The sequence below is a fragment of the Heterodontus francisci genome, chromosome 17 (genome assembly GCF_036365525.1).
Source record: "Heterodontus francisci isolate sHetFra1 chromosome 17, sHetFra1.hap1, whole genome shotgun sequence".
Taxonomy (NCBI): Eukaryota; Metazoa; Chordata; class Chondrichthyes; order Heterodontiformes; family Heterodontidae; genus Heterodontus; species Heterodontus francisci.
Genome location: NC_090387.1, coordinates 52,844,918 through 52,861,896, shown reverse-complemented (window position 1 = coordinate 52,861,896; position 16,979 = coordinate 52,844,918). Strand labels below are relative to the sequence as shown.

Genomic DNA, 16,979 nt, shown 5'->3' with positions numbered 1-16,979 from the left:
AGGTCCATTGATGTGTCTCGCACTAATCAATAATTTACTTTGTTGCAGTCTTACACTTCTTCACTCTTGTTAATGTATCAATTCGTTCATGCGATCGCACAATTTGTGTTAGATATTCCAGTAGTAGACCATGTTTGTCAACGCCTCCCTCCCCCCACATACACACACACAAACTCCGTTATAATTACAGGTAGAGGACACGTTTTGTTAAAAAAAAAGTGATCGTCAGTAGCTAAACTCCCTTAGCCAGTTAAGTTTTAGCCATGGCGACGCCGTCTCCACTGCAAACATAACAGAATTGATAGTAATCGAGGATGCACGACTGAAAGCTCAAGTAACCAACGACTACCTAAGCGTCCCCTGACTGACAGCTGGGAGTGCCAATAACTGGCGCATCTTGTGGCGATCGTCACTGACTGCGAGTAGCCAATGTAGAAAGTGAAGGACACCGTGGTCCTGGTGTACAGGCGGAACTTGGGGGCAGGATCAAGCTTTACAGAAATAACTTCAAAGTTTGGGTGAAAGTTAGCACCACTACAAAAAAGTGGGCTTTTTTTGTTTCTTTATGAGAAACTTTGAATATTAAAGTTTCGCCAAAAAAAGAATACCAATCAGTTTATTCTGGCTGCAAGGCAACCAAAGCACATCACAAACACGGAACAAAGATCGGAGTACAATCGAGCCCCCCATGCACCATCCCCAACAATGTGGTGCCACTGCCAGTTCGCCTGGCTCCGAACCGTTGATTCGCGGCATGTTGTGAAATAACAAACATCCTTCCGCAGACACGCACATGTCTCGCCTTGGCAGTGCGATCAGCGATTTAGTCCCGATGCTGCCGACTTTCAGTCAGTCACACTGAATGGAAAGTAACAAGCAGCTCGATACTGAGACTTGTCAATTGCAACTTTAAGAAAAAAAATCATTCACCTCCCCTCCCCGCACAAACACACACCCACGCACATGTATTTTAAATGCAATGATAGAAAGGAAAACGAATTAGTCGAAACAAGTTGACACAATTACAACAGTAAATAAAGAAATCGAGACGACTGCTGCAGTTTGAAACTAGCCCTAGCAACCAGGCGCGTGCAAAGGCAATCTGGCTGCGAGCGGGTTGCTAAGGAATGTAGTATCCAGGTGCCGGGGCCCCGGCGCTCACACATTCACGCACAGCCATTCATTGGGCGAGAGCCCGGAGAACAGGACTCGGAGCCAGAGCGCGCCAGCAAATCACAAGCTAATTGATTTAGTCGAGTAATTTGAATAGTCTTTAAGCCGCGCCTGGAAACGTGCCAATCGGCTTTCAAGAAGCGGATGATTAATCGCAATGCATTATTGATAATCATAATTATACCCCACACATGCGCACTGAAGGCGGCAGGGTCAATTTCCGTAATTTTGCAACTCCAGAATTTGTAATTTTTTATTCGCTTGCTGATGTATCAACCACCATGTCGCGTCGGAAGCAGGCGAAGCCGCAACACATCAAGTCGGACCAGGATATAGCATTATCCGCAGAGAATGGTAAGTCTGATTGTGAGTGAAATTATCCAAAGTTCGAAATGGGGAGATTTCAGGAGTTAGAAGCCTCGAAATTAACACGATTTAGCAATTAACACGTTGCCTCTTGTTTGGAGGCTCTGCTACTAATTGTACAGAAGTCACGATGTGCTCCAACCATGCTGATAGGCAAAAAGATGAGCAGAGATGCACAACAAACACTTAGGGTGACTGCCTTCCGTTACATTTTATTTTCTCTTTTCCCTCCCCCCCCCCACCCCCCGCCCCCCCTCCTCCTCCAAAAAAAGAAAGTTTAATTTCGTACCTTTGCAAGAGCGTGGAATGAAGCTGGTCCAGCGCTGCACATGTGGAATCGAAGTATCACGTCTTCCAAAAGTCTCCCTCTCGACTCGCTGGTGGATTTAAAAGGCAGTATTCAGCTGAAATAACGCTGAATGTTTTGATGGAAAGGAGCCCGCAACCGTAGGCTAGGTTTAAAAATAACTTGACTGTAATGATGGCAGCGCTGTGTGTGTCCCAATATGACTTCAGTCACTGGGAGTCGAACACCTTGTTTAGGAAAAAAAGTTCGCTTGGTTACTGTGGGTATGCAAGGCAGAGCCACAACGCGAATCTGTGTGACTTTATGGATTAAAAAGTGCAGGAATCCCAGCAGAAAATGGTTAGAAAAGGAGCGAGAACAAAAATAAAGACCATTTGCTGTAAGCTTCAGGCAATTAACATTTTAAAAGATATACGCGGGCGTGACCCCGTTGTTTGCTGTTTTAACACAGCAGCGGGTAGTTTACTGCATTTTTCACAGAAACGTCGTCTATGCGAGAAAGTTGTACACGTTAATGCTTAGTCTGTCAACATTCGGTTTCAAAGACCCAGCGTTGTGTTTTCTTAAGTGCAGAATCTCTCTTGAGTACGAGTCATTCTTGAGGTTCAGACGATCTTGAAAATAATTACTTGACGCAGTAACTTATGAAACCCTTATTTGCTTATTCATTTTTAAAGGCTAATTCATGTTGCAGAGAAATGTAAATCTTTAGTCGATTTGTTTGAAATACGAGAATTAACTTACTGTATATTTTTGTACCTAGTTCAGTTGCTAAATATTTATTATCTGGTTTTTCACTAGAAAGAAAAGGCCGGGCTGTAAAAATCAGATAAGTAGAAAATGATTTTGTTCGCTATTGCCATTCCCGACGTTTCGGAGGACACTGGTTGTATTTCGTAGCCCCGGGGGTTAGGAAGCACCTTTGACTTTGTTTCCAGATACTTTAGGATGATTTTTGGACGATAACTCACGTCCGCTATGCAAACTCCACGCTCGCTCACCCTGTTACAAAAAGCAACAAATTGCACTATTAGGGAATTTGCAGGAGCTGACGTGCCAGTTCGGATGTGTGTGACTCATCCTGATCTGTGAATAGAGCACACAGCGCACTCAGCCTCCTGGATCAGCCAGAGATTTACTATTAAACCAGCCCAACACCACTCAACCAGGGTTATTCATTAAACACTGCTATCACAACAAAACTGCTTGAACATAGGTATGTATCTTCACTTTTCCACCAAATTATCTATGTTTAAAGCCAGTTAGTATTGCAGAGACTGTAAATACTTTCCCCCAAAGTCTTTCAAATTCATAGTATATTGTAGTCTGTCATTAATTGAGGAGTAAGTGAAGATTTCATGTACCCTTTATAAACTTAGCGTTGAGATAATGGAAAGTCAGTTATATTTTTTAGACTTTGTGGAATATAGGGTAGATAAGGATCGATTTGCTGCAGTAGATTCATAGTTTTACAGGTGTAAACAGGATATATTTTGAGGTCTTGCACTGGAGTGTATTGGAACTTAACACGCATTTCTGATTCTTTAGAAGTGGTAAGTGCTATAATTTACCGATGTCAAAACTGAAGAGGTTTTATGGATAATTTAGTTTTCGGACTTTTTTTGTCAAATATTTGCAAACGTGAAATGCGGTCCGTGACCAGCAGCTCAGATTATTTATGATTTTATTTTTCTGTTGTTGAAAGCGGATCAACGCGAAATCTTTCGACCAAGTGCTGATTGAAAATAAGATGTCCTAACAAAAAAGTTGCTTTAACTGTTATGCTTATTTATGATAGCGTAGGCATTAAATCAGAATGGGTTGCACACTGTAATCATTTATCGAGCTTTATTATTATTGGGTCTGGGTCTTGCTTCACAGTAGAGTTGCACAAGAAAAGGCAAGTTTACTAGATTTTCACTCCAAGGGTTACACAAGCAACAATAATTTGGATCCAGTGCGATTTGAAGAAAGAAGTCTATTTTTAAAAAGTGCATGTTTATTGTTGTTTCAGAGAGTTACCCGAATGGATGATAATTTTTAATTTTTTCGAACTTTTTAGACGAATTTTGGATTAAACCAAAATGATATAGCCCACATTTGTAGCTTGCTCTCTTGTTATCTAAACTGCACATAGATCTTATGGATGCAAAATGCTTTTGCCACGCTTTTTTTTAGTATATTTCCAGTGTGGACTGACCTTTGTGTTGTATGTGTAATGCAGTAAGCTTCTTTAATACATGAATATAAACATGAGCCTTTTGCACTGTCATATGGCAACTCAGTTTGCAATAAGCATACATTGTTCTAAGTAACCTGATCAAAATGGAAAATTCAAAAAAAATAACTAATATTTGTAATGGGATTGGTTGGTGTACAATTATTTTTCTAAAAATGTGTACTTGGCAATGTGAGTTCTTGGCACTATTGCTGGATCAAGTGTTTTATCGCTGCACAGTGGTGAGCCTATAGGGTAGTCTATGCATTGTTGGGTAAACAGCTTAGTAAGAAACATGGAGAGTTGAATAAATGATTTTATTATCCCTTTGCTGTAAAGGTACTTTTGGCTTTTCTGAACTTATCCTGATACTGTAGTAAATGGCTGTATCTTGTACGGTTCTTAATGGTGGGAGCCACGAAGTACTTTACTGTTCTGCTGTTTTAACCTTTGCCGGCCTCCTTCCATCCTAAGGTGACAAGAGTTCATAACACAAGATGTACTTCAGTACCTTTGAATTGACCCCAGAAGTTAGTCCTGCAGCCATCCTAGCAGGATATCAGTAGTTTATTTCAGCTTTAACCTTATCAGTACTACATAAACCACGAACCCTTTTCCCCTTTCCCCTTAAATGCCAGACCCCTGATGAGGTGATTGACGGGTAGTTCCCACGGCACAGTTTTACCTTACCTACAACAAGGATTTAGTTTCTTGTCACATTGCCAATGTTTATGCAGTCAAAGCTTGTATGTAGCCGAAAGCAAAAATACTTTACGTGTGAGTAGAACAGTAGTACTGAAGTTTTTTCACTTAGCTGTTGCAACAGGCACCCCATCTAGTGTTCATTCTGTTGCACCCAGATTTTCAGCTGAATGCCGGAATTATTTCATAATTGAGCTTCGCTCATAAAACAGCAAATCACCGCAGTTTTGGCATACTTTGGAAGTGTAGTTTCAAAGATGTAATTGCATAATGTCAATAGGATCTTTGCAGTTTACATAATAAGTAACTAATTTGTTAGAAACAATAACAAAAAGAAGTAACTAGAAGGACGATCCTTTTGCATTAAATGTTTTGCTGTACATTGGGATGTGTCTTGTCCCCTAACACACGTTTTGAACTGTCATCGACTTTGTGTTTAATAATTTCTTACCAAATTTTATATATATAAAATAATAGGTTGAAAAATAGTTTGATTCTGTATCCAATATATTTGCAATGCAGTGAAGTGCACAATGTTGTATTTTCAGTATTGATTGTGAAGTTTTCATTTCTTTAAAGATCATTACTTTTCGTGTTGTGTAAAGTACCAAACATCCAACAGTAGTAAATATTTATTAAACATTTGTCAGAACAGGACAATTCATAAAGTACAACTATATGGATATATATTTTAGTTGATATCGACAAATAGGAAACTGTTTAAAATAAACTATAAAAAATACTAAATGTTTCTTAGACCATATTTCATTTGAAAATTGTAAATCAATTTGTGTTCCCATTTTGTTTTAGTCTATAAAACTCCAAAGGCCTGAAGCAAAATAATTAGAGGCTTTATTTTGTTGAATAGGACAGTAGTACACTGTGCTCTGACATTGTGACTTTAATAGCAGGTATGATTCATTGGTTCATGTTTTATTTTTGCACGGTTTTTAAAAATTGCAATTAGATAGATTTCCACTAGAATTATCATTCCGGTATTGATTCGCATTACTAACTAATATATTCAGACCACAATAAGCTTGTGGGTCTGAGCTTCAGATTTTTTTCATGTTGAGTTACAAAACTGATGAAGTGGATCTTGTGATTTCCCACAGTAGTTATTTAGTTTGTATTGGTAATTATTTGTTTAACACAGCTGGCCAAGCAAAACGAGGTTCTAGAGTGCCTTTGTGTTTTGATAAATGTGATCAAGTTGAAAAATATTTTTCTCTACATGGGGAGTCTTACTAACATAGAGGCAAAGGGGCATAACTTTTTAACATGTCAAGTATTGGAAGTTAATTAGAATTGCTGCTAAATTCTCAGATTTGGTCATAATTCTCTTTGAAAAAATAATACTTATTGGACAGGCAAACTATAGCATGAACATCCATGTTTAATTTATGCAGCAGATGAACCAAGTAATTTAGAAAAATCCATCATATCTCAAATGTCATTTCCTTAAGCGCAGATGGCTCTGTGTGCTTAAAAACTTCAAAACTGAGCCAGATGCCAGATAAATCATTCACTTGCTACTTTGGTGTTCCTTGGAGCTATCACATTTTGATTCCTTTCCCGTAGTCCTCGGCATCCAAGTTCCTTTTTAAAGTTGACATGAATAATAATTAACTTAATATTTTAACAATTTGGTTGCAGAATACCATAGAGGAATAATGCTTGTGTATTTCTTGTCATCTCTGGCAAATTAAATTATATGGAATGCATAGAGTTATGGTCATTTTGGATTTGACTATGTGCAACAATATGTAAATAACTTCTAAAACTGCATATAAGAATAGAGCTCAGCAGGTCACAGAATTACAACTTTGTAGGTATTAAACTGAATGTGCTGCAGAAGATGACATTAACGACTATTGTTCTGAATGTAGCCCAGGGACACTTGAGCAGTGTGGTAATTGAACCACATTATTTCAGATGATCTCCCCAATATCTGGAATTAATTGTCCCTGTGCTTTGCTATGGACTTGGATTCTGATGTCATGGCAACTTTCTATTATCTAATTCTGTAGTAAAGGGAAACATGCAGAGAGATAATCCCTGAATTAAACAAGATCAGCTTTCTGGGCCTTCCCTGATGACCACACACCATTGTGAGACAGAAGTTGCTGTCCTCATGCTGAGCAAACAATAGGGAGCCATCCTGTCCTTGAAAAGGATGAAGTGGGTTAGAGGGCTGAAATTTTTGTTTGATTTGCAAATTAATCCTCAGTGTGATGAGAAATGCAAGCAACAGTGCGAATGAAAAAGGAAGTAAAAGATCTTTCAGTGAATGGTCTGAATGGGGACAATTTGCTTATCAATAAATCAGATTTTGCAACTAAATGTTTCAAATTAACACAAATATTTTCAGCTGTGAAGGCTGCATGTTGTTTGTCAAAAATCATTCCAGAATCTGGCACTGGCAAGTACTGTATAACCCATTAACCTCCCAAGCCTCTTTGAACCAGTTTAAGCAATTTAATACGCAAGATTAGGTAATCACTGCATAGAGCAACCTTTTCTATTTTCTTTGCTTCAGCAGTCATCTTTAAGAACATTCATTTCTGGATATTTCTCATTTATATAACATAACCCATTGATGTACAGCCTTTATTAGGTGGCGTATTTTCCTACAGTTTTAAGTTTCTTTATTTTTTATAAGTGAAGCATGTACATAATTGTATTGATATTTAATTCAGCAATTTGCAAAAATTAAATGGTTTTGAATTGTATATAATTGAAAATATACAGTAACGTTTTTGCTGCAATGCTTTATGTTGGTCTTTCTGTGCATGTATGTATATACATACATACATTTATATTTTCCATAATTATCAGTCAACTCAGTAAATTCTTCAGTGTGCTCTGGCACCCAAATACTATCAGACGTACATTGAGCAGGGGGACAGTTGGCTCAATGTTAACATACTTACTGTCCTGTCATCTCCAGCATCTATATTGTATTCCAGACTAGATTGAATATTCCACTCTATGCTAGTTGGATGGATTTTGTGTCACATTAATTTTTGCAGCCATAACCCAGTGGCCATGAACCACTTCCCCACAAATTGGCACAAAGTAAGAAGTCATGTGGATAATTGGCGTCGGGAATCAGAAAACTCACATTGGTACGCTAAGCTTCTTTTCTGAGTTTGGGAGGTTAAGACACAACGGAGGAAGTTTTCCTCTGTGCTGGGCCTATCAAAATCATAAATTAGCTCTTTATAAATGTGGAAGTCTTTGCTATACCTAGCACACAGAGGTACTCTTCATTCAATGTGAGGAAAGAAAGAGATTTCCTTTCATATCTCAGTGCACAGTGCCCACTTCAATTGTAAATTGTACCATTCTACATCATTCATCTTTGTAAGTGCAGTACCTGTTGAAGATTGGAGGGCACTTTCCCCACTATTTTGTTTCCCTCCAGTGCCTTCCAGTCATATAGCTAAGCAAGCAAACAATTTGTAGCTGTTGCTTCAATACTACTCTGACCAAGTCATTAGGTGGTACCTCTTTCTTGATCTCGGCTTGGCATTTACTTAGTGATATGGCTGATATCTGCAATATATGGGGAATTGTCCCTGCATCCTACCACTCATGACATCACAAGCTAATGCTCTAATGTCCTTCATCATTACATTTAAATAAAATTAGTGAGTTTCCTTGGAATTGTTAGTCATTTATTCTTTGAATACTTATTGAAAACTACTTTGAAATAGTTTTGTAGTTTCAATATATTACAACAGTGACTACACTTCAAAAGTACTTCATTTGCTGGAAAGCATTTAGGGCATCCTGAGTTCATGAGGAACTATATAAATGCAAGTTCTTTCTTCCATCTTATTTATTCTATTAAATTGTAGAAAGATAGATGATTACACTAGCTTCTCTGACTAAATAACCTTAAAGGGAAGATATCATTTATGGCCTGCCAACAAGAACTACTAAATTGATTTTAATACATAATGCAACTAGATCCATTTTATAGCATGAAACTTTACTTTTAATATGGACTGCTTTGGAGTAACCTAAAGCCATGAAATTCTCTCCCTACATACCAATATGAGAACTATTTCTCGACTATGGGTGTTGTACCAGTTTTACAACTGTTCTGCGAGAGCATATAAAGGGAGCCTTTGATCTCTTTGCATGTCTGCAAGCAATAAAGGGCACCAGTGTGGTGAATTAGTTGCAATGCTGGTGTCCCTTCTCTGCACCTGTGTTGCTGGGTTTAAAAGGTTAGAGGTCCATAGCAGTGTAAATATTATAGTTTTCCAAATGGATACCCAGAGCGTCCACCAAACTTGTTCAGCTACCAATGTAAATGGAGCAATAGAAATATATGACCTATTAGCCTTCCAAATGTTCTTCAGTATATTTTGCCATAACGATAGCTTTGAAAGTTGGACAATAGATTAGCAATTTTTAAATTTAAGAGATCCTACTAAATTGGTTGTCAACAGACCATCCTGGAGAGATGATAAAAAGCTTTAAAGGATGTTGTGCAATATTTAGAACATTCAAACAATCTTTTAAAAAAAATTTAAGGGGTTAAGTGCAGCACATATTTTGGTTATGCATTGAAAACATAATGTCGAGCCTATTTTGTGCATTATTTTTGCATTTACTCATCTGCTGATATATTTTAAAATAGCTTTCTTATATATATAAACTGTAGTGCTTTAAGACTGGGAAGATTCAGGAGAATCCATGATACAGTTAGATACAACATCCCCAGTATCTCTTGCCTGCAACCAGGTGACATGGTCTCTGTTTCTCCTGTCACATAGTGATTGGGATTTGAATGATTACAAATTGGTTTAGTGACATGGAGTGAACTGTCAAAGACCTCTCTTATTCTGCTAGAAATGAAGACAGCTGACAGTCGCTGAAGAGTCTAACAAGTCCTCAAATGTTTGATTTGCACCCAGTGGACAAGGAGATGATGTGTATGAAATATTGGAAATCAATACTTTCTATGGAATTTCATTAAGCTCCAATGTCTTTAATTTGGAGAATTTTATATTTTGATGGATTGTCTGAGGTACATGATTCACTGAGATTTAGTGAATGATGGAATCCAATTGCAGGCTTTACAGATTTTCATTCTAAGTAAGATCTATGATGTTCAAACATTGATTTTTTTTCCCACCCTCCTTATTCCTTTCATGTAGTTCATGTACCATATTTGGTGAGGGATCTTGTGTCTGCTTGTTGACTAATCTCATGTCCCTTTTGATTTTTTTAGGAACTTCACAAGAAGAACGAGTCATTAAGAATGGGGATGCTCATGTCTGTGGCCGATGTTGTGCTGAGTTCTTTGAACTGCCCGATTTCCTTCATCACAAAAAAAATTGCACTAAGAAACAATTGGTTCTGATTGTAAATGAAAATTCAACAGCTCCTTCAGAAAGCTCCTCTCCAAGATCTCCTGATAACCCTGTTGAAGAAGCAAATGACAAAATTAATAACACAAGTCAAGCAGACTGCAATGACCTTGTAGAGCATAAAAAACTTGACCAGGAAGAATCCATGGAGGTGGACACTTCCAGCATCACTAGCAACAGCAACGTTAGCAGTTCTAACAGTAATAACAATAGTAATACAAGCAGTAATTATCCCACAATGGGTACCTCAGCTGTCACAACACCTCTACCTCATATAGGTGATCTAACAGCTCTGGGAAATTTTTCAATGTTAAACAGTAATGTGATCATTGAAAACCTTCAAAGTACTAAGGTGGCCGTAGCCCAGTTCTCCCAGGAAACAAGATCTAATAGTGCATCAAACAGTAAAGTTGCTGTTCCAGCACTTATGGAACAACTACTGGCTTTGCAGCAACAACAGATCCATCAGTTACAGCTTATTGAACAAATCCGTCACCAGATAATCTTATTGGCTTCCCAAAATACAGAAATTCCACCACCAGTCAACTCTTCCCAAGGTACTTTAGGAACTGCTGTTAATCCATTAACTACACTTAGTTCACATCTATCTCAGCAGCTTGCTGCTGCAGCTGGGCTAGCACAGAGCCTTGCCAGCCAATCTGCCAGCATCAATGGTGGAAAGCAACTTCATCTACCTCAGAGCAGCCTTGGAAGCACCATAGCTCAGCCTGGCAGTAGTTCTCCAAAAGTAAACACATCCTCATTGCCTAGTACCATACAGCCCTCTGAAAGTGTATCTACAAAAACCATCAGCGGTTCTCAGTTAATCAGTCCTTCAGTATCTACAGTGTCCACACCAGCTCTTGGAATTAGCAGTTTACTAACTCCTGCATCCAGTTTGTCCAGCTCACTGCTACCTCAGTCCTCCACATCCACTTCTGTATTTTCCACCCCTCTCTCGAGCATTGAAACAACTTCAGGAAACCTTGGCTCAATGACCGCTCTGGCAAATCAAAGGAAAGGAAAGCCACCAAATGTGGTAGTATTTGAGACTAAAAGCAGCTCCGATGAGGCTTTCTTTAAACACAAGTGCAGGTTCTGTGCGAAAGTGTTTGGAAGTGACAGTGCCTTGCAGATTCATTTACGCTCTCATACTGGCGAGAGACCTTACAAATGCAACATTTGTGGTAACAGATTCTCCACAAAAGGAAATTTGAAGGTTCACTTTCAGAGGCACAGAGAAAAATACCCCCATATTCATATGAACCCCTATCCAGTTCCAGAACATTTAGACAATGTACCAACAAATACAGGTATTCCATATGGAATGTCTATACCACCTGAAAAACCTATAACAAGTTGGCTGGATAGTAAGCCTGTATTACCTACATTGACCACATCTGTGGGCCTGCCACTCCCATCCACTATATCAGGTTTGTCTGCTATTATCAAATCAGAGGAGTGTCAGTCTATCTCAGTTAATCAGTCATCTTGTAGCCCTCCTGGCTCAGTCAAGAGTGACTTGGGAGCAACAGAGCCCTCTGTGAAAAATGCTAATGATTTGGACGAAGTGGAAGAAAGTGCTTCACCTACCTCAAATGGTAAACTAGATGAAATCACACAATCTATTAATTCTGTCACCAGCTTGGCTGTCCCTGTCAGTTCAAGTGCATCTGATTCAGGTCTCAGTACTACTTCTGCTTTTACAAGCCCACTTATACCACTTATGTCAGACCAGTTTAAGTCAAAGTTTCCATTTGGAGGTCTCTTAGATTCTTTACAGGCATCAGAGACTTCGAAATTGCAGCAACTAGTAGAAAATATTGACAGGAAGATGACGGACCCCAACCAATGTGTCATTTGCCATCGAGTTCTTAGTTGCCATAGTGCACTGAAGATGCATTATCGTACACATACTGGTGAGAGGCCCTTCAAATGCAAAGTCTGTGGTCGTGCATTCACCACTAAGGGAAACCTGAAGACCCATTATGGTGTTCACCGTGCCATGCCACCACTGAGAGTTCAACATTCTTGTCCGATCTGCCAGAAGAAATTCACAAATGCTGTTGTATTGCAGCAGCACATTAGAATGCATATGGGAGGCCAGATTCCAAATACTCCTGTTGCTGACAATTATCCTGAATCTATGGAATCTGACACGGCTTCATTTGAAGACAAAAATTTTGACGATATAGATGACTACTCAGATGAGAATATGGAAGATTGTCCTGATAGTAGTGTACCAGACACACCCAAATCTGCAGAGGTGTCTCAAGGCAGTTTATCTCCATCTCCATTGCCATCAGAAATGTCCAGTATTGTAGCTCTTGAGAATCAAATGAAAATGATTAATGCTGGTCTTGTTGAGCAACTCCAAGCAAGCCTCAGGTCAGGTGAGAATGGATCAGCTGATGGAGACCAAATGACTAGTGACTCTTTTTCAATGATAGGGGATATGGAGAGCCAAAGTGCTGGAAGTCCTGCCATTTCAGAATCTACCTCTTCCATGCAGGCTCCATCCCCAACCAACAGCAACACAGATAGTCGTAGGTCAAAGTCGCCAGGCTGTGAAGAGAGACAGCACAGAACTTTACTATCAGATTTATCTAATTCAGTGTCTCCGACAACTACCAATGGTGGTGCCTTGGACCTGACTTCCAATAACACAGAACGAATAATTAAAGATGATGCTTTAAGCATGCTGTTTCCCAGTCGAGATCGGGGTAAGTTAAGGAATACATCTTGTGATATCTGTGGCAAAGCATTTGCTTGTCAGAGTGCCTTGGACATTCATTACAGAAGCCATACCAAAGAGCGTCCATATATTTGCACAGTATGCAATCGTGGCTTTTCCACTAAGGGTAATTTGAAGCAGCACATGTTGACACATCAAATGCGGGACCTTCCATCTCAGCTGTTTGAACCCAACAACTCTAATGTAGGTCCTAATCAGAGCTCTTCAAATGTGGCTGCCAACAGTTTGACATCCCTAATCAAAACTGAGGTCAATGGTTTCATGCATGGGTGTTCCCAGGACTGTAAAGATCCACCTGCTAGCCTTATTTCATCAGGGCCTCTGTCAGCATCTGCTATGTCGCCTGTCCTGCCAGCACCACAAAGAAGAATTCCAAAACAGCATTACTGCACAGCATGTGGCAAAACATTCTCCTCATCGAGCGCTCTGCAGATACATGAGAGAACACATACTGGAGAAAAACCATTTGCCTGTACTATATGTGGAAGAGCTTTTACCACCAAAGGCAACTTGAAGGTATTTTCCTACATTATGTTCTCAAACATATCTAATTTGTGCATGTAGTTTAGATATTAACTGAAATGGAAGCACAGCAGCATTTAGTGATATTGTCCAGCTTTAAATATGCAAAGAGGGAGGTGCAAACAAACTAGATGTGCACACTGTTTTACCTGATGTAAGGTAAAAATAGTTTTGCTTTGTTAGAATGCAACTCTACTCCTATATACAATGCATATATTTAACTAAAACAGTCATTTATAAATGTGAATCCCCTTAATTGACTTTAGAGCCTGTGAAATGGAAAGCATGCACTCCCATACTTATATCAGAACAGTATCTTTCTTATTAGTTTGTATTACAGTCAGTAATACTGAAGTACATTTATGTTCTATACAGGTGGATAATGCATGAAGGAGGGGTATGGGTATAAAGGATAACAAGTGCTTGGCAATGCACAATATTTATTGTGGTTTGTTTGTACACAAAGATCTAAAGAAGCCCCAAACCATGAAATGACTCCTGCACACCTTAGTACCTCATCCACTGACTGTACCTTATTTTTTTTTTAATCGCTTTCTTGAGTGGACTACATAGACTAATTGTTTGCAAGGTGATTATCTGGCAAGTTTTAAAAAAGCAAGAAGGATCTCTGGCATCTGCTAATATAGAGTTCTGGTTTGGATGGAGATCCTAAGATTGGATACCAGCGTGGTCGGCATTCGTACACCGGCCTGTCGCTTGGTGTGGTTTTATCGATCTCAATGTACGTCTTCATAGGTTGACCTAGAAACCTGCCGATATGTACAAAGATATCTGCATGTTGCAGCATTCTACACAGTATAGTAAAAAGAATGACAGAGATGTCCTGTGTTTCCTGTGAGAGATGGGGGGGAGGGGGGTTGCGTGGCGGGGAACAGGAAAATAGATGATAGAAAGTGTAATTAACGCGTGATGTTAGACAAAAGTACGGAAAATTGACATTAGGCCAGAAATATCAAAGTAGAATTTATATTAGTGGAAAATATTACAGTATGCTTAAATTGTGATTTGTGAAACAATGAACTCTCACACATAAGTAATAAAATTCGATGTATTTTGCGTCCTGACGATTAACTGATCACTTGTAGGAAATGGACTAACTAAGTGTGAAAAAAGACTCGTAAAAAATGAAATATACTTTTGTTCGCTACTTAATTTAAGGAGCCATTGAGCACTACAAATGTGTGCTGATTTCTTCTGACACTATTTCTCTTGGGATCGCCCAGTAATATGAGAGGAATAATAACCTTCAGTGGCTTCTTTCTGAGCAATCAGATTGTCAACTTAAAGATATTTTATCCCTGTCTGGTAAGACGGTTTATTCGCAAAGTTAGGGATGTCAGATATAGTATAAGTTATTGCAAAGAAATTTGATGCAGTGGTCTTAACGAACTAAATGCAGTACAGTTCACGAGCATGGCGCCAAAGTGCACGCATTTTTCTTTACCTTTGCGTAGATCGTGAATGGCAACGTCTTCATTGGTACCCAATACTTGTGTATTTGCGTGATCTAACTTTATTCCATCTGATTTCAACAAGGTTCATATGGGGACACACATGTGGAACAGTGCCCCTGCGAGGAGAGGACGGCGTCTTTCAGTGGATGGTCCCATGGCATTCCTAAGCGGAAATTCTATTAAATTCACAGAAATGCTTCAGAAGGATTTGGCTGTTAGGGCTCGCGATGGAGACCCTACTTCATTTTGGAACCAGTACGCAGCGGCATTAACGAACGGCTTAGCAATGAAGACCAATGAGATTTCAGTGATTCAGAATGGTGGGCTTCCTCCAAACCCCGCTAGTCTGGGCAATGGTGGCAGCTCACCCATCAGTGGTTTGACGGGAAGCATGGAGAAGCTTCACAATACTGAACCCAGTGCGCCTCTAGCTGGTCTGGAGAAAATGTCAGCCACTGAAAATGGAACGAACCATAAATTCACCCGGTTGTTGGAAGACAGCAAAGAAATTGTATCAAACTAAAGTGATGGTCAACATTCCAACAATGGAAGTAATCTGGGGCGTCTTTCAGGCCAATGGACCAAAGTGTTGTGAGAACACCTTTTGTACAATGCCTAACTTTTAGTGTATGAAAAACTTATTTATTAGTGATGATAACTTTGCTTTGCAAACAAGTTGCAAATGTAAACTACTGGTCTTCAGCATCTTGGCCTATATACTAATGGACTAGAGTGCTTTAAACATGTAAGTTTCCTAGCATTTGCAGATCTATTCTGTTAGGTGATTTTTGCCCTTGCATTAACTTATTTTATGATTTGTGAGTAATCTAGTTTTAACATGACTGGCATTGGTGCAATGCCTCAAAAGACCATTTCTCACTAGGAATGGTCTGTATATATAATGTAAAGTTTTGGTAGTCTGCTGGAGTATTCACAATCAGTTAATTGTTCAGTCATATCTTCCATTAACAAAATAACTGTAAATTGCAGACTTCAAACTGAATGTCAATGCTGTTGCTCTTTAAGCAGTTTATCCTTTACTGTTTTTAACACCAAGTGAAATTGCAAGTTTTTTTTTGTAGGTTAAACCATTTCTGTTCTAAATGGTTCTTTGTATTGTGCTTTTCACTTAAGTCATCTTAAATGTTGATGAGTTTCAGTGAAGTAATAAGCACGATGGTCATAGAAGGAAACTCCTGTTATTGTACCTTTAAATACAATAAAGATTTCTGCCCCATAGGTATATTTAGTATAGAAGAAAAATGTGCTGGACTTTCACATTGCTGCTACGTAAATGCATCTTTTGAACAATTTTGAAGGGAGTAATATGAAGCTATTGTAGATTATGTCTTGTGTGTGTATATATATATCATAATGACATATGTCTAGGGAAAATCATTAATGTATATACTGTACCGGTAAGTTGCTTAAGACAAAGCTTCATCTTCACCGACGGACGAGAGATAGTGTTTTATTGTGTAATAATTTTGTATTAGGTATGAAAAACCCTTGTGACTGATATATGCACTTTCTTGGAAAGCTGGAAGAAACGATCCAGTTTCACTAAAATTTAATACCTACTAACAGCTGAGGTACTGTAATTCTTACTCATTTAATCAAATACATGAGTTTTGCAACAGCCACCCTTGATGCGTGTGTATTTTTGCTTTCTCTCTTAAAACACTTTCTTTTGGGGTCCTGTCCACTACCTTCAAACCAATGGACCGATTTTCTAAACTCGGTAAGTGTCCATTTATAAAAGGCTTTTTAAAAAAAGCAAATCGCTTCAATTCAGCAGCGTTTTTTGCAAACTAGTGACCTGAGAAGTTCCTAACACATTGTGGGAATAAAAACAACAGTGCAGAATGATGTGATTTTAATCGATGATTCTATTTAAAAGATGGCACTGTGTTGGACAAGGACGTTGCATTATTGCATGGTTTGACGTATGTAAAGACTGCCGGGTAAATACCGAGAATGCGCCTATCGGTATACCACTAGAGCATCTCACGACTAATCTCAGCAACAATAAATAGAAAAAGTGCAATATTTTTATAGAACAGCAACAAATTAA

The 16,979-nt window shown here is 38.8% G+C and overlaps 1 protein-coding gene across 1 annotated transcript; it reads left to right on the top strand.

The window, feature by feature from the left end:
- The first annotated feature begins 1,222 nt into the window (after positions 1–1,222).
- sall1a (spalt-like transcription factor 1a) lies at positions 1,223–16,548 on the top strand. Its single transcript, XM_068049442.1, has 3 exons — positions 1,223–1,527; positions 10,015–13,424; positions 14,988–16,548. Exons 1-3 carry the CDS (start codon positions 1,365–1,367, stop codon positions 15,426–15,428), a joined length of 4,014 nt encoding a protein of 1,337 aa, XP_067905543.1. The 5' UTR covers positions 1,223–1,364; the 3' UTR covers positions 15,429–16,548.
- The last annotated feature ends 431 nt before the right edge of the window (positions 16,549–16,979 follow it).

Coding starts and splice junctions, on each gene's coding strand:
- sall1a (XM_068049442.1), top strand. CDS start 1,365: ATGCGCACTGAAGGCGGCAGGGTCAATTTCCGTAATTTTGCAACTCCA. Junction 1,528..10,014: donor AGCATTATCCGCAGAGAATG/GTAAGTCTGATT, acceptor TGATTTTTTTAG/GAACTTCACAAGAAGAACGA. Junction 13,425..14,987: donor CCACCAAAGGCAACTTGAAG/GTATTTTCCTAC, acceptor GATTTCAACAAG/GTTCATATGGGGACACACAT.